General features: G+C 43.5%; 1 protein-coding gene across 1 annotated transcript in view; it reads right to left on the bottom strand.

Annotated features, from left to right (window-relative positions):
• The window catches only part of reln (reelin), a 99,730-nt gene that overhangs the window by 21,720 nt on the left and 50,183 nt on the right, over window positions 1–27,827 (bottom strand). The window contains exons 4-28 of the mRNA XM_061076671.1: window positions 27,486–27,556; window positions 20,333–20,365; window positions 20,140–20,218; window positions 19,926–20,022; window positions 18,095–18,146; window positions 16,001–16,109; window positions 14,994–15,234; window positions 14,671–14,816; window positions 10,476–10,627; window positions 10,178–10,293; window positions 9,467–9,675; window positions 8,932–9,060; window positions 8,739–8,848; window positions 8,292–8,358; window positions 7,850–8,083; window positions 6,564–6,725; window positions 5,752–5,988; window positions 5,263–5,455; window positions 4,425–4,537; window positions 1,995–2,132; window positions 1,638–1,824; window positions 1,186–1,391; window positions 878–1,049; window positions 413–619; window positions 85–320 (exon numbers count right to left, since the gene is read on the bottom strand). Coding sequence (XP_060932654.1) covers window positions 85–320; window positions 413–619; window positions 878–1,049; window positions 1,186–1,391; window positions 1,638–1,824; window positions 1,995–2,132; window positions 4,425–4,537; window positions 5,263–5,455; window positions 5,752–5,988; window positions 6,564–6,725; window positions 7,850–8,083; window positions 8,292–8,358; window positions 8,739–8,848; window positions 8,932–9,060; window positions 9,467–9,675; window positions 10,178–10,293; window positions 10,476–10,627; window positions 14,671–14,816; window positions 14,994–15,234; window positions 16,001–16,109; window positions 18,095–18,146; window positions 19,926–20,022; window positions 20,140–20,218; window positions 20,333–20,365; window positions 27,486–27,556 — 3,696 coding nt within the window. The remainder of the gene's footprint in view (window positions 1–84; window positions 321–412; window positions 620–877; window positions 1,050–1,185; window positions 1,392–1,637; window positions 1,825–1,994; window positions 2,133–4,424; window positions 4,538–5,262; window positions 5,456–5,751; window positions 5,989–6,563; window positions 6,726–7,849; window positions 8,084–8,291; window positions 8,359–8,738; window positions 8,849–8,931; window positions 9,061–9,466; window positions 9,676–10,177; window positions 10,294–10,475; window positions 10,628–14,670; window positions 14,817–14,993; window positions 15,235–16,000; window positions 16,110–18,094; window positions 18,147–19,925; window positions 20,023–20,139; window positions 20,219–20,332; window positions 20,366–27,485; window positions 27,557–27,827) is intronic.

Genomic DNA, 27,827 nt, shown 5'->3' with positions numbered 1-27,827 from the left:
TCGGCAACTAGTATGAAGTTCAATTAGACATTTTCCAAAAACTCTTATTCAACATAGCAACTGCATGCTTGTTACCATAGCTACCTGGCTGCAACATTGCGTGGTATTACCACAGTGGCCCTGGTCCACTGTTCATAGTCTCCGGTGTTGTAGACAGTGGGCTCTCTGAGCTCACGACCGCTGCCCTCACACAACCCTACCCCCGGGGTTCCTGGGTAACAGCCCTCCCTCACCAGGGCCCAGGTGCGACCGGCATCATGGGAATACTGCAGCAGGACCGGGGCAGATGCACTGAACTCCGACTCACAACCAATGTTCAACTGGTAGGAGAAACAGTGTACAGACAATTCTTAAAATGGCACCTTTAAAATTGCCCGTCCATTTGTAGTGTTTACACTTTCTATATGGCTACCTTAAATTGAAGGGTGTAGCCAGATCGCAAGGCCAGGTCTCTCGTGACAGCTACCCTATCCCCATCAGAGCGCCCAAACACCATGGCAGAGGGCGTAGGGGCACAGAAGCTGTTGTTGCTTTCCCTCTCCATGCCTTCATTACCATGCATCAGCCACACACTCATCTGGTTCAGAGGGTAGTCGAATGCCGGCTTCTCATAAAAGTTCTAGAGACAGAAGGCAGACGAGTTTAGCAAAGTGCTTTGTGTTAACAGGTATCAGTGTCTGCAGTGGAAAATATTTCTCAAAAGATTAATGGTGCACTTCTGCAAAAAGAGTTTATACCAGCTCTATCTCAGTTTGGCAAACACTTTCCATTACAGCAAAACAAGCAGTATCTCAAGATGAAGCAAAGACTGCAGCACAAGGTCAGAGCACAAATTAAAAGGAGTAACAGAAAATAACTCCTCAAACTGATTCCTGACCTGCGGTAGAGTAGGATTGACCATGGGGATGATGTGTTTCTCCCTCTCTGACAAAATGATGACGTCATCAATTGCCCACTGGTCGTAGCCCTCCCCAGAGTGAAGAGGCTGCCACCAACGGAACCTGGTGGAGGGCGTCTTCGAAACCAAGGGAAGCTCATAGTGGACAAAGCTGAGGGTGGTAGAGGAGACAGGTTCTCTTTGAAAATGTACATTCATGAACGCATCTATTACACGATGTGTCTTTGTTATCTTTGTGAAAAGGTGAAATATGAGTTTTCCCCTTTCTGCAGCCACAGGTCTCTCACCGGGGTTTGGTGAAGTCGGTGAAGTACATCTCGGCGATGAGACCCCAGCTGATTCCTCCGTCGTTGCTGTACTGCAGCAGCACACCTTCTTCTCTGCTGTCGGCTTGGTTACACTCGGCCCAGTCTCCGCCCACCCGCAGGTAGAACTGCACGAACTCCGCCCATTCTGTGTCCAGGTCCCAGCTCACCAGCTGCCTCAGCCCAGCCTGACAACAACACGCATGTTCATTTATCAAGTAGCACATAATACCTATGACAAGCAAGAAGTACTGTACAGGTTATTTGTGGAGAGTACTTATATATCACAGCCACTTTTCAATAACCAATACAATGGTATCAATATAATATGAGTAAGTATAGATACAAAGTATTGAACAACTACATTATTAAATAACAAAAATGCAAGTGACAGAAAAAGCAACTTTTTGGGGGAGATTTTCTAGCTGTTGTACCTTGCTGAAGTACAGAGATGATCCAGATGAGACCACTCCACAGCCCATGTCGGGGGTCACCACCTCTCCACCAATCACCTCCTGCCAAGTGGCCAGCATTGCATCCTGGGACTCAAAGTCAGAGAGCACACTGGAGGACAGGGAGGTAATGGGCTGGCAGTCTGTTCCTGAGAAGCCATCGTCGCACCTACGGGAGAAGACGGAGGCTGAATTTCTTATCTTTCATCTATGATTTAATGTGGTAGCTGAACATATTTATGGGCCTCCATGTTGAGTGTGATAAAAAAAGTAATAAAGCAAAACCTCAGGAAGTTTTATTGTGTGTGAGGCTGTGTGTGTGTGTGTGTGGATGCTGACCTGCAGTGTCCATGGTCACACCAGCCGTGTCCGTGACACATGTTCGGACACTGCTGACCGATGTAGATGTCGTCCAGGGCCCACTCATCCTGCTCTCCATAGTAGTTCTGGATCCAACGGAACCGTGTGGCACTGGACCTTAACACACACATGTGGGCTACTGTAATTGGCTGCTCAGTTATATAAAAAAACATTAAAAATACTATAAATAAAAAATATTCAAAACATCATCAAGTTGAAAAGGGAGTTTGCATGTTCTCCTCATGTCTGTGTGTGATTTCTATGTGTTCTCCGGCTTCCTCTTACATTCCAGAGACATGCAGAGTTCGGGTTAGGTTGATAGGAGATTCTAAACTGACTGGAGGTGTGAATGTGAATGTGAGTGTGAATGGTCTTCTGTCTCTGGATGTTGGCCCTGTGATACACTGATGACCAGGGTGTAACCCCCCCTCTCGCCCAGTGTCAGCTGTGACTGGTTCCAGGTCACCCTGCAACCCTCGAGGGGCTAAGCCGTATAGATAATGCATAGATAAAATATATTTTTAAAAAAAACATTAAAAATCAAATGGCAGCGATATCTAGTATAGGGACAATAACACTATGTCACTAATCTATTTCTCTACCAGGGATAGTTGTTGATTGAATTTTACAGCAAGTAAAGATTAACCTTATCTCATTAAGGTTTTCATGTGTGTGTGTGTGTTTGTTCGGTGTGTATGTGTGTGTGTGTGTGTGTGTGTGTGTGTGTGTGTGTGTGTGTGTGTGTGTGTGTTTGTGTGTGTGTGTGTGTGTGTGTGTATAATCACATCATCTGTTAAATGTAGGTTGTGCGTCTGTGTGCGCGTGTGTACATGTTTGTGCATGTGACCTTACTGTTTGTTGCATGTACAGTAATGACAAATGGAGTTAGCAGTGAAGATAGTCAGGTATATCAGGGGTTATGTAGCAAGCAGGTTTTGCGTTGCTGCTGATCCGGTAACCCATATCAACTCGGACCACCTCCTGATCATATAGAGTTACAACCATGGCTGTTTTACTACCATTTACTGCCATGACCCGGTGACCTCTAATCCCACACAGCAGGAAATGTGACCACCGCTATTTACTGTAGGAGCAAGGGAGTAGAATGAGATGGAGGTGGAGGTCATGGTGCTCAGTGTGGGGAAGGTTTATGTTATTATTTGAGTTGATTTATATGTGATTCTGTAACAGTAGATGTGTTTCTCACCATAAAAAAGAGACAGTTTCTCTCCTGCTTGCGCTTTAAAGTGAATAATTAAAGTCTTGTTAGCCTAATACAAACTAATTACAGTCTTTGTGTTGGCACAGCCAGAGCACCAACAGGGTACCAGTGTATCAGCAGCTGAGAGTTAAACCAGGGCGGTCAGATCGGAGCAGCTCACACAGCTAGAATCATTGGTATGGCAAATACAGATGTAAAGCCGGAGCTGGAAGAGGCTCCCACATGATTCAGACCCCCCTGTGTGGGAGGACTGTATTCTTCCAGTTAGTTGTTGCAACAGCGATCTACACTAAGTAAGTAGTAGTGAACCAAACTGAAAACATATGTCAACATTCTCACTCCATATATGATTATGTCTCAGGAAATGGGTAAATTTAAACACATCCAAGTGGGTCTTGGTGAAACAAGCCAGGACTCAAACTCCTCTCTCCACAACATGAGTGTTTATGGCTGTGGCTATGTCACCATACTCAAACTGTGGATCGCCACTGTGCTCTTCCTTAAAGTGCTAATATTTTAGTAATGAAGTTACACAGAAACTAAGCCTTTTACACTAAATACCAGATGTATTCAAATGGCACACAAGCCACGTTTTAGTGCTTTTTTTTAGTGGCTATGCTCTGGGCACATTTAAGCATTTTGCATCATGGGAATGCAGGTAGGAATTTCCTGGTTAGTGTTTATTTAAAGCCCAGTGTGATGTGTCACTGAAACTGTTGTGCACTCACTGTGAAAAGCTTTGGAGACAAGGCTGCTGTCATCTGCTGCTTTCTTTCTCAGGCGATAATTTATGGATATTAAAGAAAAATGTGCGTGCAGTTTAGTGCAGATCTAAATCAAAATCTGGACCTAATTATCAAATATATTAATATAAAAAATGTATATTAAATCTGGCTGTTGGACCTTCTTTGTCTGTTAGTTAGCCACATTACAGAAAAAGGACTGGACATATTTCTGAAAAGCTTGGTGGAAGGATGTGGTATTGGTTCGGGGGGGGGGACTTGATACATTTTGGTGCGGATCTGGATGAGAGGGCAGATCCAGGTTTGATCTCTCCTGCTATTCTAGTGTTTGTTGTAGCAGATTGTTGCAGTTTCTCCGAGTGATTGTGCTTGTTAACTGCAAATAATAACATGATACTCAGATCAGAGAACATGTTTTCATCTGGGTCTATTGTACGGACTTACCATGTCTTTTGAGGCAGAGACAGAGTGATGCGTCTCCAGTCTTTGAACTCTGACGGGTGGTAGACGCTCGGGGCTGTAAACTCAGCGCAGCTTGTCATGCCGGGCAGACAGGCCTAGGTGAAGGCAATGAGAGGTTTTATTACAGTACACTTTATATGCTTCACAAAATGTTCATTTCTCAAAATTCAATAAACAAGTTATATTTATTATTGTGGATTTTGCTTCTTTGAAAACAACACAATAATCTTTAAATGTCATTAGGCGTCATCAGCCCCTCAGTATGTGCAAATAAAAGGCTAATTCAGGATTAGAGTATCTCTGACCTTGAACACTGGAAGACAAACGAGGACTAACAGGACAGGACATCCAGAGAGTTACATTCTGCACTTGCCAGATGACTGCATTTCCATGCACGAGAGAATTAGAGAAAACTCGCTGATTCATTACGCCCCATTCAATTTCAAAGGAATTAAAAATCCTGGCAGATACTTTGGCGCCTTATGAATATTTATGAGCCAGTTGTGATCACAGAAAGTCTTTGTTGAATCATGGGAAGATAATCTGCTTGCTGATTCAAGTGTTGTCATGTATTTGCTGATAGCAGGATGATCAAAAGTAACTGCGATGATTTCTCATCTGAAACAAAGTGTCACATTTAAGAGTTGTAATTATTTACTCATTATTACTGAGGCTGTAATAGGTAAATCAATATTCATGTTCATGAATAAATGAGAAGTTTCCTCCTCTCTCTTCTTCTACAAGTCTGCTAGTTATAAACAAAGGTTGGATGTTAACACCTGTCATGAGGAACCAGGGTGGACACGTGTAATGCTCCTACCTCTTTGACCAGGTGCCAGGTGAGGCCGTGATTCGTAGAGAACTCCAGGCGAACCTGTGTGTCAATGTGAGGAGAGGGCTCGCGGCCACAGCCCATGACCAGTGAGAACTGCAGACTGTAAGAGGCTCCGATCTGCATCGACTGCGTTTCCACATAACGGATGCTGGAGCCGGGGCTGGGCTCACCAGAGAAACTGGAGGATGACCGGGAGGAAATCATGTGTCAGACATTTTTAAACATAACCTCAAAGCCAGCAAGTTTCACAAATAACAAAATACAATATTAGACAATTCAATCCGAAGTGTCAGGACTTTGAAGATTCTGCAAGAAACTATGACACACTGAACCTAGGGGAAACCCTGTACTTAATCAAACCCAGTTTACACTATTCTTAAAAGTAAAAACAAGCTAATCTGAATCACATTACCAACTGCTGATCCATATATTATCCCTACTGAACCATATTATCGGAGCATTGAGGCCTCTTACCTGAGAGTCCAGTCATGCTGGCAGTACGGTTGGACGTGGCCGAGATAGAAACCCAGACTCTGGGTGACGTCGAGCACGTTGCTGAAGTCCAGACTTATGGTGTTGAACAGCACAGAGGTCATGCTGATTTCATCCAGGGCCCACACGTCCTGACTGCGGCCCGAGTGGTACGGCTGCCACCAGCGGAACTGCACGCCGAACTTACGAGCACCAGCCGGGAGTTCAACAGATACAATCCTTTTTGGGAAAAAAATGATTGTAAAACTGGACTTTAATGGCCACAATGATATAAATGTGAAGATGGAGGGTATATTTGCTGGCAGTAACAATAATGCTGAACATTTCATCTGGGATTAATCACACACTGACTGAGCGTAGACTCAGGTTTTGACTTGGATATAACAATGCGATGCAGGGTTTCCTATACTATGAACACACCCCCTTTCATGATGTCATCCCTCATGATGACATCATGAGGGGTCTAGGCCCTAACCCTATATAGTAAGAAATTGTTCTTGTGCCTCTCACTAAATTGGTGCCTAGAACTTGCCCCTGACTCACTGACCCCCGTTGGCCTTCCTCTGTTGGCTGATGAAGAGTTCTGAGACCTGGGCTGTGCATCTGGAAGTCAGCCCACTTTGTCTTCATTACTCACTATAGCTTTACTTGACTCAATGGGTCCCAGTGGCTTACACCTTCAGTACACCATTAGCAGTGCAAACGTGTGAGTTAATGGACTCTTAGTGTCTCTATAGAATCATAAGCATACCAGCCTGTGCACACACACACACACTCTAACACACGGCAGGTACCTTGGCTCATGGAAGCCTTGGTAAGCGTAGTGCTGCAACAGTGTCCAGGTGATGCCGTTGTCTGAGGAGTAATGTAGCAGGACGCCCTCTCCGGGCTGGTCTGGAGCGGGACATGAGCTCAGGGTGCTGCGACTGCCCAGCCGAAGAGTGAACTGCAGGTACCTGCAAAGAAGTCAAGTGAGGAGATGAAAACAAGGACGGGAAGAACCGGTTGGGATGAAGGGCAGCAGTGGTTGAGACGAACATAGTGTGCAGAAATGGAAATGACACAGTAAGAGAGGAAAGGGCAGGTTGATAAATGAGAAGAAAGTAAGGTGAGTAAGAGTGCGTTCAGGAAGGAGAGTAGATAGAGAGAGAGAGAGAGAGAGAGAGAGAGAGAGAGAGAGAGAGAGAGAGAGAGAGAGAGAGAGAGAGAGAGAGAGAGGTAAAAGTGTAGATAAACAGACAGTAGAGTAGAGCGTAGAGGTGGGAGGAAAGTGGCAGGATGATGGATGAGATGATTAAATGAATGAGGACAAAATTAGATGAGAGTAGGTGGAGGAAAGGAAAGAATAAGACAGAGAGAGTGCGAATGAGAGTCAGAGTTCATATCTGTGTATTCATGTTAACTGCACAGAGTCCTGATGTAGTGTGAGCTTGGGAATTCTTATGTTTTTATTCATGTTTTGGCAGTAATATTATAATCTTCACTAATGTAATATTTATAATAATTTCCACTTTCAGTCACACTCCCCCTTCTAGTTTTCTCTGTCTTTGGCAGAGCTGCAATTTCCTTAGTGCTGCAGTTTCCTCTTTCATGCAGCTGTTCACTCAATCAACCAGGAAAATAGCATTAAACACGGCCATCAGGTGGCACGCTGAGAGCCGCAACAGGCATAATCAATCCAGCACAGATGCCGTAGCCAAATCCATCTCTCCTGCTCTCTTTTTCTCTCTTACATTTATCCCGTGCTTTCATTTCTCCTCTCATCTGCAGCCCTCCCCATAATCATAATCCATCTACCAGTGAGGACAAGAGAGTATGAGGGAAAGAGGGGATTGATGAAGCAGGAGAATGGATAGCACCTGAAGAGAGGACACAATTTTACAAGTGATCTGCTGATGGCAAGATGTTTTCCTTGTGTGCATTTATTGAAAACAACATACTCGCACAAGAGCATACACATGGGTTCCTCTTAATCTTTTGCCTGCATGTTAATGAAACAAGCTCATTTTGGTTTCGACAAAAAATGATAATCCTAATTAATTGATTCTAAAAATATGTAATTTATCAGCTTTTCCATTACCTGGCCTGGGAGCTGTCTAACGGAGCCGTGACCAAATGCCTCCTGCTGTCCCTGTTGAAGACCAGAGCCTTGCCACTGGCCAGCACCCCGCAGCCGAAGCTGACCTCGGCCCCGCGCAGGGAAGAGAAGCTGTGGTAGGAAGAGAGGCGTGGGCTGGAGAAGCCCTCGGACAGGAAGGCTGGGAAGGTCTGGGAGGCAAGCTCACAGGCTGGGCCGCTAAAGCCTGGGTCACATCTGGGAGGAGAGGAGAGGAGTAAGATATTAAAAAGATTGATGAATATAATGACAAAAAGTAGACAGAGATAATGAAATTCCCTTAATAAATCGCAAGCATAATACAATTTGATTAATTTTGAATGGTGATTGGTGCTTGGAGGCATTAGGTGGATAATGAGCAGACTCTCACTGGTGTTATTTGGTTTAATAAAAAGCAGATCCTTACTTGCAGCCTGTGCGGGAACAATGTCCTCTCCCGGAGCAGAAACGAAGACAGGCCGGACCAACATACACTGAAAAAAAATAAATGAAGAGAAATAAATGAGCTTTTACAGTCATAAATATTTTTTCTGTGAGGTTGAGCTATGATAATCTTTGATGGCCCTAACCACAGTGTGTATTATCTAAGAAGATGAAAAATAGAGAGAAGATATTGTGTCTAGATGAAGACAATGGAAAAAAAGGTGTAGCAACCGTGACTCCATTTACCCCTTGGTGACATGTTGGTAGAATTTCCTTTTATCCTAATGTTTCACTGTATAATATGTTTCGCAGTTACAAGTTGGAGCCTGTTCGAGGCCTTTCACAGTGTAACTGCATTGGATAATAAAACCTTAATTCTTGAGCCACCACAATAAAAACACTTGAACCATGTGACCTGTTTAGTTCTAACCATTGTCTATGGCCCACATGTTGCTCGTTCCAGTGCCGGACTGCTTCCAGCGAAACCGTGTCATCTCTGACAGAGCAGCGTTGGGCAGAGGGATCGAGATTCTTGTCCATCTGCAGAAGTGTGACAGTATGTTCACGTAGATGTACACAATATCATCAGAAAATGATCGATAGATGTGCATTCCCGTTCATACCCGCTGTAGTTGTCGGAGGAGTAGACGGTGCTGTGAGGCAGATGGGGTCCAGCGCAGAGCTCTGGCAGACACTCAGTGTGAAGCAGGGACCATGAGCGACCGTGGTTGGTGGAGAACTCCAGGCTGACGCTGATACACGGGAACAAAGGAGGTTTTAAGATCAACATTTGTAAAACAGAATTTGATTTCCACTGATCACTGAACTCAGGAACTCAGAAAATGCCTGTGAGACTACACAGTAATATCTGTCTCTTTCAATCTGCCCTCTGCAACTTTTGCTTTCAATGGCTGCAGTTGCTAAAAATTCAGGCCAAATTTGTCAATTTTTTGCAAGATACTGATTCTCAGAAGCATTATAGAATTTTCACTATCACATTTTTGTGTGCACCATTTACTATTTTTACCACCAAATGCATGTGTGAACCTTCGGATGTGTAGATAACCTTTGTTGCTTAAGAATTTTGTGATTTTCACTATATAGGAGGCCATATTTTCAGAAGAAGCACTGCCTCCCCCAGTTTACAGTGTGCCTCACCTGTTGGCCGGCTGGTACGACCCACAGCCGAGGTTGATGGAGAACTGAGCGACATGTGTCTGCGTGCCAGGCAGCACAGGGAGCAGCTGCATGAAGTCCACGGCCCAGACGTGGCGGTTGGCCCCCCCATGTGATCGCTGCTCCATGCAGAACTGGGTGACTGGTGTTTGTAGCTCAGTGGGCAGCGCCACCGATACCTCCGCAGGACTCTGAGAAGAGGAATGAGCGATATAAGGAAAAAAGAAAAGAAGATGCTGATTAGGACTGCAACTGTCATTTTTATAAATCTATGATTCATGATCTGCTGCTTATTTACTCAATCGAGTAATAATTTGATTAACGAAATGTCAAAATTTAGTGAAAATTGTAATTACTTAAAATCACAATTCCCCAAAGTTCCATTCTAAAAACCATATGATATTCATTTTAAGATAAGATAATTCATTAGACACACAGTGGGGACATTTGCACACAATTAATGACATAATATAAAGAAAAGCAGCAAATTCACACTGAGTAGTAACTGGGACAATAACATGTTCAGCTCAGCAATATACACTATCGATAAAGTCTGTTTACAACATAAAGCCTCATATGGATACATAGATAAATTAGAAAGTTTAAATAATTTGAATGACTTCATAGAAATAAACTGGCACTGGACGTTTGAGGGACATTTTTTCAAGTGTAAATATGTTGTTTAAGTCTCACCCTGTAAGAAGAGTATGGAAGTGTGTCTAGCACCACGCGTTCCCGTCTGCCTTCAGACCTCCCAAACAGAATGACATCATTCTCATGGGACTCTCCTGGATCACAGTCGCCACCACCTAAACACAAACACACCTTAATAAATTCATGCAAAGTAACTCACAAGTGCAAGAAAAATACCAGTGAAGTTGCCATACGGAGAAAGATCATTAGTGTGAGTGATGTATTAGTACATGTTAACCTCACTCTTTCTTGACCCAAATAAATGACAGAGAATGATGGAATGGGGGAGTTTCCATACCCATGGTGAAGTAGAAGCGGAGGTTTCCATAAGACGTGGTGTCGAGGTATGGGGTGCACACCCGCCTCCGGCCCTCCTTCTCAAACACGAGGGCCGAGCCCGACTCAATCTCTCCACACTGGGTCCCATAAACAGCTCCCTCTATGTCCCAGCTGGATGAAACACACAGACAGGGCGGGTAGGTTGAGTAAGGAAAATACTATATATTTATTTTAGAGGTGGGTGTTACCTCGAGTGTATGATGCACATGTCGTCTCTGGTCACATCACTGACTGTTTAACAACCTGGTTGAAAGCCAGCAACGCTAAAACTTTTAAAGTCTTTGAAGAAAAGAACACGTCAAGTCCTTGACTGTAAATCAGCACATTTTCATCATCGCTCAGTATTAAAACTGTCACGTATTACGTGCTGCTGTGTTGCCTGTCAGAAAATATTACTGGAATATATAACACAATGGTGTCCTGAAGTGTGTTTTTTGCTATAATTATTTTTCTCTTCTGTTTTTATTTTTGCTCGTCATGCCTATAAACGATCTCGACGACTTTGTAATTTTAATCTTATATTTACATATTCTGATTTGAGGGTGACTTTGTAACTGACAAAAACAGCCTCTTGGCTAACTGTGGTGCATTTACAGCAATGTTTATTAATGTGCACTGTCCCTGCTGAATAAATCAATAAATAAAATGGAAAGAGACAGGATTTCAACAACATTAATAATGAGAAAAAAAGTTACTAAAGCAAAGTACTGTAGATGATGTGTTACTCGTCACAACCTATAGGTATCTCATTGGTAATGCATGTTTACACAGTCAGCGGATGAAAGTGCATATATAATATACAGATAAAAAACAGAAAAGGAAACAACATTATTTGTGAATTTGAAGCACAGCAAAATATAAACTTTAACACTAACATACTGAATCACAACTCAGATTTTGGTGCCTCATTTCAGTGTCTGAGCGTACTGCTTACAGGCAACATAAACATCACCACACATTTGTACTTAATATTTAGCTGTGGTGGTAACACACTTTCTACATGGCTCTGGCAGCATATGTAACGTAGGTCCAAGGCTCCAACGGTGGCGAGACAATTGATGACGAGTTTGGAGCTTTGGAGTCATTTCCTCTATTAAACACTCAATCTGTTATTAAGGGTCAAATTATTGTAGTTAAGTTAGTTTAAAAAATATATTTAGTTATGTCCATTTGTGAAGAGTTTTGCCCTTATGTATATATGTATATTTTAGTTAAGTCTACTTTAAATTTTCAACAGTTATTTTATTTTATTTCAAGTAGTTTAAAGTAGTTTTGTGTTTTTTTGCACTGTTCAGACAATGGAACTGTTGTTCAAGTATTGATTTAGCACTGGTTTCCCCCCCCCAAAAAAACAATACCTAACCCTAATTAACACTTATGTTCATAGTTCCTCTTTTACACATCATCTCCTCTGGACTCTTACTGAATTCAGGAAACAGTTGTCAGAATTCATCTTGCCGGCCAACAAACACACAATCCCTGAAATACTGAATAACTCACCTGGAAAGACAGCTGATGCATAAAGAACACACACCTGCAGACGCACAGCGGAGAGAGGCTCCTCATTAGCACTGACAGAAGTTAACTCAGTGTGTCAGCCCTCTCCTGCGTTTCTCTGCCCCTCCCTCTCCTTCCTTCTCCCCCCCACTGCTCCCTCTCTGTTCTCTGTCATACAACGTATAGGCTGCTGTGCTTCTGTCATAGCTGGTGTTGGGTTAAATGACACAGGTGTGTGTGCCGTCACCATAAAACCCTGGCAGGGGAGAGCATGTATGCGGGTGCAGCGTGTTGGCGTGCTGCAGGGAAGGCGTGAGGGTACAGGGGGACTGTGGAGACACACTCTTGTTCGAGGGTCCTTCTCATTAATGGGAAAATGTAGTGACAGACCTGGTGCATGAGGCCCGTTAATTACTCTCAGGCAGAAACACGATGTATCATCCGTCTCGATTCTCTCTCCACCTCTCACAGTGCTTCTGACAGGGTTTCCTTGCTTTTCCCTGTCCGGTGTGTATTAGTGTGTTTGTGTTTGCTTGCATATGTGTGTGTGTGTCGCACTCTGAACAGATGGGCTGCTGTCTTTGCCGCAGTCAGAGTTGGGGCATTCACCTGTGTGAGCATGACGCAACACGCTGCATGTTGCTTGCTTGACGTATGACAATTGACAGGTGTCAGAGCTCATGTATATATGAACCCAGAGAAATCCCAGAGCACCTGATGACGTTCCTCTCCATCAGCTCTCCCTTTCAAAACTTATATAGTCTGGCTTTGTAATATATTTTCATCATTTAACACCATAAAAGGATAGCGCCTCAGGTCTGGCAACAAATTTCAGTTTTACTGCATTAACTTCATTGCTGTCGACTAAACTCCCCCTCAGCATCAGGTCAGCTGAGTCACTGCCAAATTTTAAAAGCCTTTTAAAAAAAACTATAAATCTGTATAGACTGGCATTTTTATAAAGTATTAATCCGGTGGTTATACTCAGCTTTAATTACCCTGTTTGACCTTCTCCTGTAATTGTTTTGTTGTACTTTTATGGCATTCTATTTTAATGTACACCCTGTGGTTGTGAAGGGTGCAGTAGAAATAAAGTGACTCATTCAATTCACTACAAAATGTATAGGAGATGATCAAGACAGCTGGGTGGGGACCATTTAGACCTATTGCACGGTCGCACATATGTGAATGCAAAGTGAATATCGCAGGTCAAAGTTCACCAGAGTTCAACTTGTGATCACTGTGGTTTTTATTTGCCCTTTCAAGTGTACAGACTCCAAGAAAATGGGAGTTGAATTTTCGCCACTGATTTCATCATTTTCAAGACACTGTTGAAATACATCGTGACTCATTGTAATACTCTCTGGAGAGGCAAAATGCATTATGGGAGCGCTCTTAACCTGGAAAAAATATTCTATCGCTGAGTTTCAGATATTGGTTGATGATCTAAGCCAGGGGTGCCCACACTTTATAGGCTTGTGAGCTACTCTTGAAATGACCAGCTCAACAAGATCTACCCCCGCGCACGTACCCCCTCTTTTTTCGAGCCAGGAAACTCACTGAAAAAAGACTTTAAACGATATTGATAACATATTTTATATTTAATATGATATAAATGATTAAATATGCATCCCATAGTTTGTATTCCCCTTCTGTTGTCCTGGAGATTTAATTTTACCAATTTTACCAATCACATTATTAAATGTCCCCCTCTGCCCAGCCACAAGCAGTCATATAGATAAAAAGAGGGGGGGGGGGCTGGACTACGTATTCTCCACATATGTTTGAGTGGAGAATACGTAATTTACCCTCCACACCCGACATAGCAAACAGCGGACAAGTTCTTGAAGATGGATGATATTAAATTAATAATTTAAGTGGAGAAGTACAGTGAGTTGTATGATCCTCAGCACATATGAGACAAAGAAGACACATGTTGGGCTGTGTTGCAGTTAATGTTGGAGCAACAAGTAAGTATATGCTTGAAAAAAATGATAAAATGCCGTTTTAGACTGCAGGCTGATAACAGCAAAAGTATGTGATATTATTAGCGCGGCGCTTCAGCGTCCGGTGTGAACAGCCAAGCGCCGGCGCTCTAGGGATTAGCGCGGCGCGCTTCGGCGGAGGTTCCGCGTCCGTTTTGAACCCGGCGTGACGAGCAGTCCGCCGCGGTTGACGCTCGCAACATCGTCCAGGGCGGGGGGCGTGGCGGCGGCGGCAGGGGCGGCAGGGGCGGCGACGGCAAAAAAAAAAAAAAGTGGGTACGTGCGCCGGAGCGTCCACGTGACTGCCTCTTGTCCAGTCGTGCGATCGACCCACACTGCCTTCGCGATCGACCGGTCGATCGCGATCGACTTTTTGGGCACCCCTGATCTAAGCAATGGGAGTGAATTTGTGGGGTATGTTCCCTCTTTAATGTGTTCATGAACTTAAGGGAGAAGGAAGTTATTTATTATGAAAGTTTAAACTGTCAAATGTTTTAGTTTATGTCTCTTATCTGCTTCAGATGCTGAGACAATATAAATATTTTTACATGTTGGGAGTTCTGCAGAAAACACTCTTTCGTGGTTGTTTTCAAACAATGTATCAGTTTTAAAGGGATTTTATAAGGTGCCTTGGGTCTAAATGGGTTATATATGAGTATTATCTTGACTTACTTTGATGGCAGGCTCTCAAAGTCTTCCTCCCAGTAGCTCCTTCCCTCTTCCCTGTGCAGATCAATGTCTCTGGTGGTGGCGAAGCTGTGGCCAACGCCCTCACCACCATGGAAATACAGAGCATTGCCCTCAGACTGACAGGAGTGCTGGCCAATAAGAACACAGGCGTTAAAACATGCAACGTAAATTTAAATCAATATTTTTGAAAATATAACTTGATTATGACGTTCATTCAACTTTCATCAATAACACTGGTCATTAGGCTTTGATCAACTGCATATACAGTATAATGAGAGGGCTGGAGAAAATCCACGTCAGCATACCTTGATGGTAGCTCCAGGAAAGAATAGCCAGTTAGCAGTGTCTGGGGGGTCTAGGTTGTCCTCCATGAGGGGGGCCCTGTGAGCAGCGTTGACCAGGAGCACGTTGTCCATCCCCCAGCAGGACTCGTAGCCTTCAGGGCCCTGAGGGGCCTCCTGAGACCATCGGAGACGAACGCCCTCAGCTCTTGAGTGGTGTGGCATGGGAAGGAGGTGGATGACGGTGCTGCTGTTGGAGGGGGCTCTAGGAGAGAGAAACACAGGGTCTCAGTGAATGTGGGGATAGTGGTATTCAATGTAAATTTAATCATGAATTGATCAAATCAGGCTGAAATAGCAGAACATGAACAGGTACTACATTCCGTTATGATGGATTGAAAACATTGACTTTATAGTAAGATGAACAACAGGTCTCCACTCCAACTATCCAGGATTGATGCCAAAAGACCCCAGATATGAATGCTGCCGTCTTACCTCTTACATCCTTTAACAAATTATAACCTAACTTAAAAGATAAACGAATGCTGTCATTTTTGTTTGGTTCATATCCCATCCACTAACATGGAAGAGGCAGGGCTTATAACCTCTACTACAGCCAGCCACCAGGGGCGAACTAGAAGCTTTACTTTCAGTTTTTTGGGAGCTGTCATGTCATCTTTATATATAGTCTATGAGTGAAACTGAGACAAAACCAGGTTTTGCAATGACTCGGCAGGTGATTAAATGTTTTGATCCTATGAGCCGTTTTCTGTCTTTCCACGAAAGCACAACATGCACCAAGAGTCAGCTAAATATAGTTGTTAGAATACAGTATCTGTTACATTATGTCTCTGTCTGAGAGCTGACAGAGCAAAAAGAGAGTCAGGGACAGTGCGATGAAAAGCAGGGGGATCATCCCGACACAAACATGAGACGACAAATTGAGAGGAGGAGGTGTGAATGAGGGAAAAAGAGAGAAGGTGGGTGTTCATAACAGATGGAAGGACTGTGGGACGGATGAGGAAAGAGACCTGATCTTCTCCAGTGTGATCCAGTCATCTGAGGAGTTGGCGTTACCACCCAGGCTGTAGGACACAGTAATGCTGGGGTCTGAGTAACTGAACCGACAGGAGCCGGAACCTGGGGAACATGAACACACACAGAAGACAGGCACACAGTGTATGGCAGTTACAATATGTCCGCTAGTTCAATTCTTCTCATCAATTTAATGTTATCAGCAGGGCAATGATCCTGTGTGTGGCCCCAAGGAGGCACTGACTGATTGCTCCCACATTTCCTCCTTTAGTCGAGTGGAAAATTGTGTCTAAATTGTTTCATAGTGGAACTAAGTGATCGGCAGCTTAACAGGCTGAAAGAAGTTCGGGGTCGGTGTGAGCGGGTTGGACAGAGGCGACCAGAGGAGGAGTGCTACTGTAGGACTGTGAACTCTGGATAAGTTTGTGAATATGTGAATATTCTTGTGCATTTCTAGGTTGGATCAGACTATTTTTGCACCTCAAAATGTGGTGAGGGAGCAGGTTTGGGTCAAAGGTCGCTAATGGACCAAGCAGGCAAATCCCCACTCCGCCACCTTTCCTCTGCCCTCCCTCCCTCGCTCTCCCCCTCCTGACTGTGTGCAGCGTCCATGTCTCCTCCGTGTCCTGCCGTGCTGTTCCATCCCCACTGAATACAGCTGTGCATTAACCTGCCACCACTTGATTGTGCTGCTCTACTGAACCACTCCATACCCAACGCTATACCGCCACAAACAATCCTATTAATCACCTGTAAAGCACAGACAGAGAGAGAGAGAGGAAAGGACAGGAGAAAGACACTGGGAAGTAGAGAGAATGGTGAGAGGGTTGTTGGGAGTTGTTGACACAGTAGGTACTCCTCTTTCCAGCCGTGTTCCCATGAGAACTGGCGGATGCATGTAATGGACATGAAAAATACAACACCACTAAAAACTTAGCCATGGCCTTGTGGGTGTCTTTCCAGAAACTGTAAATCATTCATTCTTGTGATAGGAGGAGAGGAGAGAGAAGAGTGAGACAGAGAGGGAACGTTAGGCGGAACACATCCTGTGTACCAGTTGGCTTACTGACATATAACAGAGCAAAAGATGCCTGTGGATGACACAGACATCTGTTGTCCCGGCTCTGATGGCTGCAGGCAGGGCGACGATATGTGAACAGGGTTTAAGATGTCTCATACATATCTGTCAGTTCCACAAAATCTGCCTCACGCCTCGTTTACACGGTTATTTCTTGTGCCTGTAATACAGACAGATATGAACTCTGCTGAGATGCTACTGCAGTCATGGGAGAATTTAGCTGCAAGGCTTTGTGGAATGTAAACCTGGAAGAATATTGGGACAAAATCTTTAGCTTTCAGATTGTTGGTTAAAACAGATTGTTTATGTCAATTATATTACGAATAATAAATCTATTTACATATACAAATACAAGTTAATAATGAACTCTTGCACATTTATTTAACTTAATTTAAGTTTTTTGTAGTAATATAACATTGGAATTCACAATGTGTTAAACCGGCTGAATAAGTTTATATTTAATTATACAATTAAACAGTTTTTGTAAAAACAACGACCAACATCTGACTTGAATTGGTCTCTTAGCAATCTCAGAGCTCAGTATTGGCTGAGGACAAACTTGTCTCTGGGGGCAACGGTCAATATTTTGGTGTTTGCAGTTTGGACAGGGACTATTCACGCCAAGTCTTCGCTGTCGAAACAAAACACAAACAGCGATACTTTTTGAAGATATTATAGGTCCAGGTGACATTTTAGTAAATCTCTACAGATTCTGCAAATTCATCTGAGTATCTTTTTAAAGAGATTAGCCTCTTAGCTATTTCAATCTAATGCTAACTTCCTATGGCATAAAAGTGCATGTTAGAAATCCAGGGCATACGTCCAATTGTTTCAACATACATGGAGGCAAATTCTGTACCAAAAATACCAAAGGGGACACATTTTATGTTCATGTTCGAGTTCACAGTGGTTGCCATAGAAATTAATACACTTCCGGTTGACTCTGATCTCTGTGGAAACGATATGTTCGTGTGGTGATTGTTTGCATTTCATGTGGAGATCTAATACTCACCCAGGGCAAACTGCAGGACTGAGGCTGTGCTGGTGTTCAGAGGAACAGTTGTCTGGGGAAGATACACCAATAAATGTGTCACCAACAAATAATTAAATCTCGGTAAAGATTGAAACAATATCCACAAATAACTCAGGGGAAAGACTGCAAATTGAGATTTGTTCCACTTAAGTAGTAAAGTGTGGTGAGAGCTGAACAGCACAGATTCACTGATATCCTCTGGTTGAATTAATGTTATCGGGCCACATCTAATAATGGAGTCAAGGATATTCAACCTTTCACGTGTGTATCACTGCATTAAATGTCACAACCTGAAGCACTGCAGAAGAGTACAAACATTTTCATCATGTAAAGTTACTAGATAGAAAAAAAAGTCCATTAAGGTTAATCCGTCTCCATATCTGTTACTGTATTTTTTTTCTGTCTATACAAATACAAATATGTGAGTCTGTGAGAGACAGAGAGTAAACAGAATGTTGGATGTGTGTGCTCTGATAGCTGGAGCTGTTTTATTGGCGACTGTCAGTGTGTAAACGTTTCTGTGTTTCCGGATGTTCATGCTTGTTGCACTTGACAGAAGAGCAGCCAGTTAGCTGCATCAAACATTTGGAACAGTGACAGACAAAGCAAATGCTTATCAGAGAAGTAAATAGAATCATGAGGCACTGAAAGCTCCTCTGTTGGTGACCGGCTTTCATCTCTTACAGCGTGAACAGTTTGAAATTAACTTCATAACGACACACAAAGGGCATGAATGGGTTTCATTAGCAGTGTGCGTATATAACACACTTCATACATGATACTACTGTACTTTACTGTGAAATGATCGTATGATTTTCCCTCCTGTTATCTCTCTGGTTTCACATTCACTTTTAAACACAGCAGTCTGCCTCATTTTCATAAACCTCTATGTCCTGCAGCAACTGGAAATGTTGTTTTTGGCTAAAAACTGCATGTTAAGCCAAAAATTGATAAACAGCCACAAACGCAGCACTTTTGAATTATAGGAGACATGTTTTCTCTTTACTCTAGCGTTATTGTTTTTTTGTGTAAACAAAAGTTCTGGAAAGTTAAAAAACACAAAGTCTGTGGTAAAGGGAGTTCCTCTCCCCCACAGAAAACTCCTGAAGCTCTATGTCAGTACTCCAGCTGATATTTCCAGATATTATATTTACATTTGCATCATGCACGCATAGCAGCTAATCAGACATGTCTACTTAAAGACAGGGAAAGCAAGCGCAGACGCTGACAGGAGGTAAAAGTGAGTGTTTCAGACAGAGGCTGAATAGAGGAGCTGCAGCAATGGACAGTACATGGAAAGTGATGTGTGTGCTGAAGTTAGATCAGGTAAAACTTTTCCAAATAAATAATTTCAAGCTGAATATGAGCAACATACGTCTCTTGGCAGATGAAGAAAGAGAGGAAAGTACTTAGCCACTATAAGTAAGCTAATGTAACCTGCTGACACAAGTTTAAAAATAAATAAGAAAATCATGAAACAAATAAAATGACTTGTCTACAAGTAGAAGGAGCACAGTTCCTTGATTTACACAAATAGATCTGGACAGTCACCATGCTTTTGTTTTTAGGGTCATGCAAATGTCCAGCCCTTCACCCAGATCATAAAATCCTTGGTTAAAAGAGCCCAAACAGTGAGTTTTTGTACAGTGCAAAGTAAAGTGTATTTAAACATTAAACTTTACTGTGGTTACAGTAAGTACAAGATTTACTGCAGAGGTGGCTGTGGCTACCGAGCGGTTGGTTGCTGGATCTACAGTCAATGGGCCATAACATGTAAAGTGGTTGCAGTGTGGTCAAACTTGGTAGTTACCAGCTCTCGCTCTCCGTAGGGCTCACAGAACGTGACCGCTCTGCCGTGCATCAGCACACCACACAGCTCTCCCACCTCACAGTTACTGCACTCAGACCTGAGAGGAAGAAGAAGAAGAATTAGGAGAAGGAAAAGAAATATAAGACAAAGTTATGATAAAAGGAGAAGTAGTTTGTGACTGCACCCTTGGATTACAGGAAACCTTTTCACATACCAGATACTGGGGTCCAGCTCTGCTTGGAGGTTGGAGTCAAAGTCGTCACGCAGCACAGCATGTTTGCCGTGTAGCTCCACTAAACACACACATGCACCATATGCTCAGAGTTAGACACAATCTGTGTGATAACTGTGATTTACATGTTGAAATTAACACATAAATAAGAGCATGCAATGAAACGCAGACTCACCAAGACTTGGTCTCAGAGGGGACTCGGTTGGAGCTGAAACAGAGGAGACGAGAATACAGGTGAGTAAAGTAACACAGGAACAACCACAGGAAACGCACACATTACAACTTTTCATACCTCTGCAGCTTTGCATTGTGAGCCACATGTCTTAGCTGCAGGAATATGGTGCCATTCTAAAATCATCTCTGAGTGAAACAAACTTTCCCCGTGTCCTGGCCCCGTCACATCTGCAGTCTCCTGGCTGCTGATGTTAATTCCTCTCAGTAATGAAAGACCAGGCGGCCATGATTAACGGTTCAATGGCAATTAACCGCCATCCTCCCTAGGGGCGCCTGTGAGCTGTAATCTGTGGCCACTGCCTCGCTAACAGACTCAAGCATCAGTCTCTCCTGGGGGATACACAGCTCTGAGATGTGGAGGGAGGTGAACGGAGGGTGTAGTGAGTGTTAAGACTAAATTAATCAAACATGGGTATTAAAAAAAGAAAAAACAGTGGTCTTACTTTGGAGCTAAATTACTAAAAACACTTTGCAAAAGAGTCTGCATTCACATTTGAGCAAACTGCCTTAGAGTGATGGTGCCTAAAAAGATGGAGGAGGTAGAACAAAGTGAGCTTCAAAAGCCTGGCACAGCAATTCATTTGCATTTTTATTATTTTTCGAACTTGTATTCAGTGATGAAATTTCACTGAGCGGTATTGTGGTTTTTACTTTTACAAGGTTTTGCTTCCTGAACATTCACATCAAATTCAGAATGCATCACATTGTGAAGCAAAAGTAGCACAACTTCCTGGACCAGTCAATTTTTTAATTTGTCTTTAGTCACTGCTCACAGTATATTTGTCTTTCAAAGGACATGATGTTGCTATGATGAAGCAACAGGAGACTAACTCCTGATGAACGAACCAGATGTGCACAGCTCGGACTGTTTATAAACCAAAGGGACCTTTTTTCAAATTATTATATAAGACAAAACTATGACCAGTTTTTCAAATTATCTGACGACATCCTGAAATAAGTTCTGTGGCTGTGATTGAGTTCCTGAACTAAACAGGTTCTCCTCCCTTTATCAATATTTCACCATTGCATAACAAGCTTTTTTTTGTTATTAAATAAAAGGAGTACCTGAGTCGTATCTCTATCTTGATGTTGATTCCATCTGTTGATTAATGTTTACGTCTCTAAATTGCATCATGCATAATGTGAATAGTCTGGCTGATATATTTGATATTTCTTGTTTTTATCTGCGTCACCGTTGAAGGGCCTTATTCTAACAATAAAGAAAACAAGAAACTATTTATTGGTTGTCACATACTGGTAAAAGAAACGTGATGCCAGTTGCATCAGGTGTAGAATTTGACTGTGATATTTCAGATTTAGTCTCTCAGAACATGAAGCAGAAAGCTTAATCACAGTTGTTTTATCTTGCAGATCAAATATCCAGATATTCATATTAGGGAATCTAAGTCATTTTTATTTTAAGATCAATCACTGTTGAGCGAAGCCGTAGCTTTGACCTCAGTGAACATGTCACCCTTCAGTCTCTGTGAGCCTCTCTACTTTCCTCTGGTAGGTGAGGTGTTTGAAAAGACTGAAGAGAAGGATAATCTGCCACAGTGTTCTCCATCCAGGATGAGCCTGCCCCCCCGATTAGACTCACTGCGATAACACACTGAGGACTCATTCCAAAGTTTCCTTTTAAGTTACTTAAAAATCTATTTCAAACCTTAGAGCTGTTCTCAATGATTCCTCTGAGAGACGTGCTTACATTGGAGAGAGCTCACCTATAAACAACAGAACGGGAATCCTCAAACTTTGAGCTCAAGCTTCGGTGATAGTTAGCTGCACTAATTTCTCCCCTCGTGGATCTTAATGCTGGGCTCTTAGAAATGGATTCACAATGCGCCGGGCGGTGGTTAAGTTTCACGCTGACTGTAGAAGTTGGAGTCTTAGTGGCCTGTGTGACAGAGCTGGGTGGTTCAGAGGGTGTGACTGCTCTGCTGCTGCTGCGCTGGTGGGCCCTGACGCTCCACTCCACGGCTGTGGCTCAGGCTCGACGATGAAGCCCATTAAAAGCAGATCAAAAGGCCTCCTCCCTCCCTCCCTCCCTCCCTCCCTCCCTCTCTCTCTCCATCCCTTCCTCCCCCTCTAATCCTGCGGTGATTCAAAACATGTTTAGAGGAGCTATCAATTCAAGTATGTGAAACTCTCTTTCTTGTGGTGTATCTCTATTAAGCAATAAAAAAACCAGAACATACCCTTTTTGGCTCAGTTTACGTGAGCATGGGTTCATGATACAAACTGGACCTGAAAAGAAAGCGTGCACTATCACTCCATTCCTGGTAATCCACCTTCTCTCTCTGACATAAATGCTTGGTTGATATTCTGCTCTCTACAGTCTCTCTACAGTCTCAACAAACCCTTCTAAATCGCTCGCTCCTCTTAGTGAGGCCATTTGGCTGGAGAAAGGCCCAGAAGATTTTTTTTGGGGTTGGTGGGACGGGATGTTGGATAATCCCCTCAAGCTTCCAAAAAGGCCTCATTTACAGTTTTCTTTCTGTGTGCTTCATCGCACTCTCCTGCTGCCTCTCGCACTTTCCTCCCAATCTCTCCCCGCTGCCCCCCCCCCCCTCCATCCACACCCATCCTGTCTCTCTTTTGCCGAAGCCCTCTGTGCATCGGGAGCAGACTGTGGCGCTCATTGCACTTGGATTAATCCCCTCTCACTTTCTTAAAGACTTCAATTACTGCCTCCTCTATTAGCGGCTCATCTCTGCTAATGCCTGTATCTCCCTGGCCGGGGCTTATACTCACAAGCATGCAGTGGGACACACACACTCACACACACTCGCAGAAATACACACATACACACAGATGACCCCACCCCATTTTTGCTATTTCTCTGCTATGCACACGCACACAAATGCACGCGCATAAACAGAGCAACAAAGAGAGGGGGTTCTCAGTAAACTCCACCATGACTGAAATCAGTTGGGTGCTGATGAGCCGGGTTGAGGTGATCCGGTCGGGGACTAAACGAGCGTAAGCTTTGGCAGACTCAGACGTCTCAGCACAAAGAGCGCAGGGCACAAGTCATGTTAAATCTTCTCCCCCTCTTCTCTCCATCTTCCTGCTCTAATCTCCTCTCTCTCTCCCCTCTTTTTCCTGTTTCACCCACCCTGTAAACCATACCCACTCCTCCGATCTCCCTCGTCCTCCTCTCTTTTCACTCTTTCTCCCCTCTGTCTGACTCACGTCCTTCGCAGTGTGGACTGCGTTTGAAGTCGAGTCGCTCCCGTCCAACTGACGGTTGCAATTACTGACTCACTAGGAAGCAAGATGCTGTTGTTTTTCTTCTGCGAAAGCTGAAAAAGAGAGGGGTTCTCCAAGGTCAGACTTTCACACACTTCACTGCACTTATTGAAAAGTCGGGCCTTCAACTGATTGGCATCTTTATAATAATTATAGGTGAGTGGAGAGGAGGCCAGCAAAGATAATATTTCTCTGCTACCTTTTCTTACTCTTGTTTTTAAGTTAACAACAAGGTAAAGACGAAACCTATTATTTTGTGCACAATCTTTTGGCTTCCTGTCTTTATTTCTTTGACACTTAGAAAGATATCCTGGTTTTCTGTATGTCAGAGATTGGGAGAAACTACAAAAGCAACTAAAAGGAAAGATTTTAGTAGCCGGAGGACAGACATGTAGACTGGGAAGAGAGACAGGAAAAAAGTGTAGAAAATATTACTTGGGGAGACAGTCAGGATGAGATATTGACGACTGAGGTCTCAAGGTTTCTTGCTGGTGAGCGATGGCAGGCGCGCTGGTGTTTGGACTGGGTGGATGCCGCTGAGGTAGGAGCGTGGAGGCCACCCGTCCCGCTCTGTTACGTTGTGATCAGGCGTCCCTCAGGGAGCAGTGGCCTCTTTGAGTTATATGTGCCTTTAATAATCCATCTGAGGTGCAGCACACTCAGCCAGGCCCATAAAGGCCTGATTTATTCCCGCGCTGGGAATGAGCGGAGCTGGCGATGCTGGGCAGGAAGCAGCGACTGCTGGCCACGCTGTCAGGTGATAGAGCTGATGGACGGCCTGCAGTGCCATTCAACACCCACAACCACCGACTCCGCCCTTCAGCACATGAACCCCTTTTCCTCACGCACCCCTACCTCTCCTCATCCCTGACTTGGCTCCTCTCGTGTGGGCTTATTAAGTATTTTTTATGATCTCTCAGTAGGGGCAGAAATGTTCTTCTGTTTCATCCTCCAGTCTGTCTGTTGTTATACATTTAAATAACTTCCAGGAGCCTGTGCAAACAATTTGGCAATGTGATGATTGTTGCTTCAAACTACTGTGTTGTACTGAACAGTGGAAAAGGGGCTTTAGATACAAACACCTGTGTTAGTGAATTTAAAAGGAGGCGTTCTGTTACTTAGAAGCAATGTCAAAGACTTACTGTATATCTCTCCTCTTCCATCTCTATCCTTAAATCTCTTATTTACATTAGAATTTAATTGGACTATCTCTGCCTCCCTCCACCTCTTTATCATTCTAAGCTCAGACTCACACTCCACTGTTACCGTCTTTTTTCCAAGCTCCGCTGCTAATCTGTCCAATTTTTCTTAAAGTCTTCACCCTGGCTGATCAAACCCCGATTGCCTTCTTATTTGAGGAGCCTACCCTCTGTTTCTCTCCCTCCTTCCCTTCCATGGATGATAACCCTGCTTTAGATAGCTTTCATTCCTCCTCCTCTTCAAAGCTTGAGTCTTGAGAATATGAACTTCTGAGGTGGCTTGTGCCGGTCCCGGGTCTTACATTCAACTTTGAATGCTAATAACTTGATTTGAGCAGCTTGCACTCTCGCTGCCACTCTGCAGCTGAGTACTGGACTGTAACTTGTTTGATCCTGCTAGAAGGGAAACGTCTGCAGGCCTCTACCTCACCGGCTGGATAAGTCTGACTTTGTTGAGGGAATTAAGACAATTATAAAAGTTAGTTTCTGCATTATCACCCTTCTTTATTCAGTGATAGAGTGGTCTTACCACAGCACAGTATTCATTCTCAAGTTTCACTATGTGTCAGGAGCCTTCTCCAATTTCATGAGTTTTTAAATCTGCACTGGTTTATTGAAGCTGCAGGTTTTGGTTCTGGAGGAGGAAACGAGAAACTGACAATCCACCAGAGACCAGAAATGATCAGACTCATTTCAGTGTCTGTTCGCTCCGTTCTATCATCTCTCCCCAGTCTCTTTTTGCCTTATGTTGCCTGCAGCATGTTCATCTTTCATTTGTAATTCATATTTTCTGGTGTATTCCGGCAACTGAGCGAGTGCTGTGTTGCTGGCCATCAAAGGAATAAGCCTAGAACAAGGTCGGCCGTCCGCTCACGTCTACTCTTTCAGCACTGTTTTAGGTTAATGATGTTTAATCACCACATTACATCTATCCTGAACTCAAATCAACAGCAATTAATGACCTTCAAGTTTCTCATTAACACTATCTCATCATCCCATCTTTTCTTTTCCTTAAACCTCCCACCTCTTCTGCACCGAAGAGACAATAGCTGTTTTTTACACATGAAAATGTCTGGAAAATTGGTTCTGGACATTTAATTGAGTTTTCCTTTCACATATGAAGAATGCAGCAGGAAATTGTCCTGACTCGTTCACAACAACAGGAAAATGTCGGAACATTCAGGTGAGGAGTGGCGCCTGGATAGAGCAGGAAGGAGGCAGGACATGAAACAGTTTGTTTTTGGTTAACAGCACATCAACACGGGCATTTACCCGTATCGACAAAGACATCTTCATCTAAATCTTCTACGTGAATGGCTTCTCTTTTTCATCAGTTTAACATTCATTGCATGTTAGAAATGTCATCAAAATGCCCACTCGCTGAATATTTTGATAATTTTCTTCTTGTATTCTCACATGGACTCACTTAAGACATTTGACTTGTAATTGTGGATCCTTTATGACTGTCATGTCTTTATACCCTTCGCCACTTCCCACAATTTTCCATTATACCTCGTTCACTCCAGAAATCTTTTTTACTTGACTTCACTGCATGTTCTCTGCCAATTCCCATTCACAGCTCAAGTCCCCTGAGGCCTTTTAACCTCTAAGTCTTTGCTTTCTCATTTGTCTGCTGTGAGTAGAAGAGGTCTGCTAGTGTGATACTGCCGGGCCTTGGCAATGAACAACTAAAGTGACTGTTGTTGGCTGCAGATTTGTTCCTGTGAAGAGGGACAAGATCCAGGCAGTGTGGCAGTGGTGGTGAGAGGATGAGCTCTCGGGCGAGAAGACAGAAGAGAGAAGCCTTGTCACTAACTCTCTGTCACTCTTCCAGGCCTGACTGAAGGCCCTTTTCCAAGTAGCATAGAGCTATCAAGTTGAGCACTCTGTCTGGCGTGTGCAGGGGTGGCGTCTCCAATGACCTGCTAGGGGTCAAACTACTTTTAAAGAGGCCCCAGAGACTAGCCACAGAGATAATATTATTTTCTAATGAAGACTAAGTATATTTTAATGTAGAAATTTTCATTTTTACCCTGGACCCCCCTAAAAAAACTAGTTGCTCGTGTATTCCACTTTCAGCCTTAAAGTCAAATTTGATCTACAGGGAGGAGTTTGTAAGTGAGGAGGAGGTTTCTTTCCTGTAAACAAGCAATTATACACACTCAGCATGCAGAGTGGAACTGCGCTGTCTGTCAATAGCTACTTAAGGCTGTCACAGAAAGTGGATGTAAGAAGTGTTGGCCATAAAGCGTAAATCTCCGACAGAGAGAGAGAGAGAGAGAGAGGGAGGGAGAGATGGGGGGGAAAAAGCTGAGTTTAGCATAAGCTGAAATTAAGCTGGCAATATAGGACATCCAAATATCTCCGGCTCTGGCTGCATCATTAGGGAGAAAAAGAGCCAAGAAGTGCTGCAATGCCACTTTCATGAAGAAGCAGCGTATCAAACATGCCACTGTGTCATCCAGAACACTCATAATATGCATAATATTGACGGTAATAGGAGGTAAGTAGGGGGCAGGTGCACATGTGTGCTCGAACATGCATGTATCTGTGAAGGTGTGAATATATCTGCCTGTCAAGAGCCATATATTCACACGCGTGGTTCATAGAGGGGGGAAGAGCGATGCGTGTTCGTGGACTCACCTCCCTGCTCACAGAGCTGCTGGGCCAGAGCATCCTTGAAAAGGATCTGTCCTCGGTGTGTTGCCGTGGCGCTGAGGAAGAGAAATAAAAAGAGGGATGTCAGGAGAGGAACGACAAGGAGAGACGGAGCGTTGACACCGGCACAAACAGCGCCACCGCAAAAGTTAACTGGTCTGTCCTCAATATGTGCAGATTAATCCAGCACAGATGGCATCATTTCACACTAAAACCCGATAAAATGTGCTCCATCAGAGGACATTTTCTGAAGTTCATTATGATGTGAGGTAAAAACAACAAGAAACACCCCCCAGATCAACTAGTTTCTCTGAGGATGTGTGGGAG

This window comes from Limanda limanda, chromosome 8 (genome assembly GCF_963576545.1).
Source record: "Limanda limanda chromosome 8, fLimLim1.1, whole genome shotgun sequence".
Taxonomy (NCBI): Eukaryota; Metazoa; Chordata; class Actinopteri; order Pleuronectiformes; family Pleuronectidae; genus Limanda; species Limanda limanda.
The sequence above is the reverse complement of the archived record's forward strand: the minus strand, read 5'-3'. Positions and strand labels throughout refer to the sequence as shown.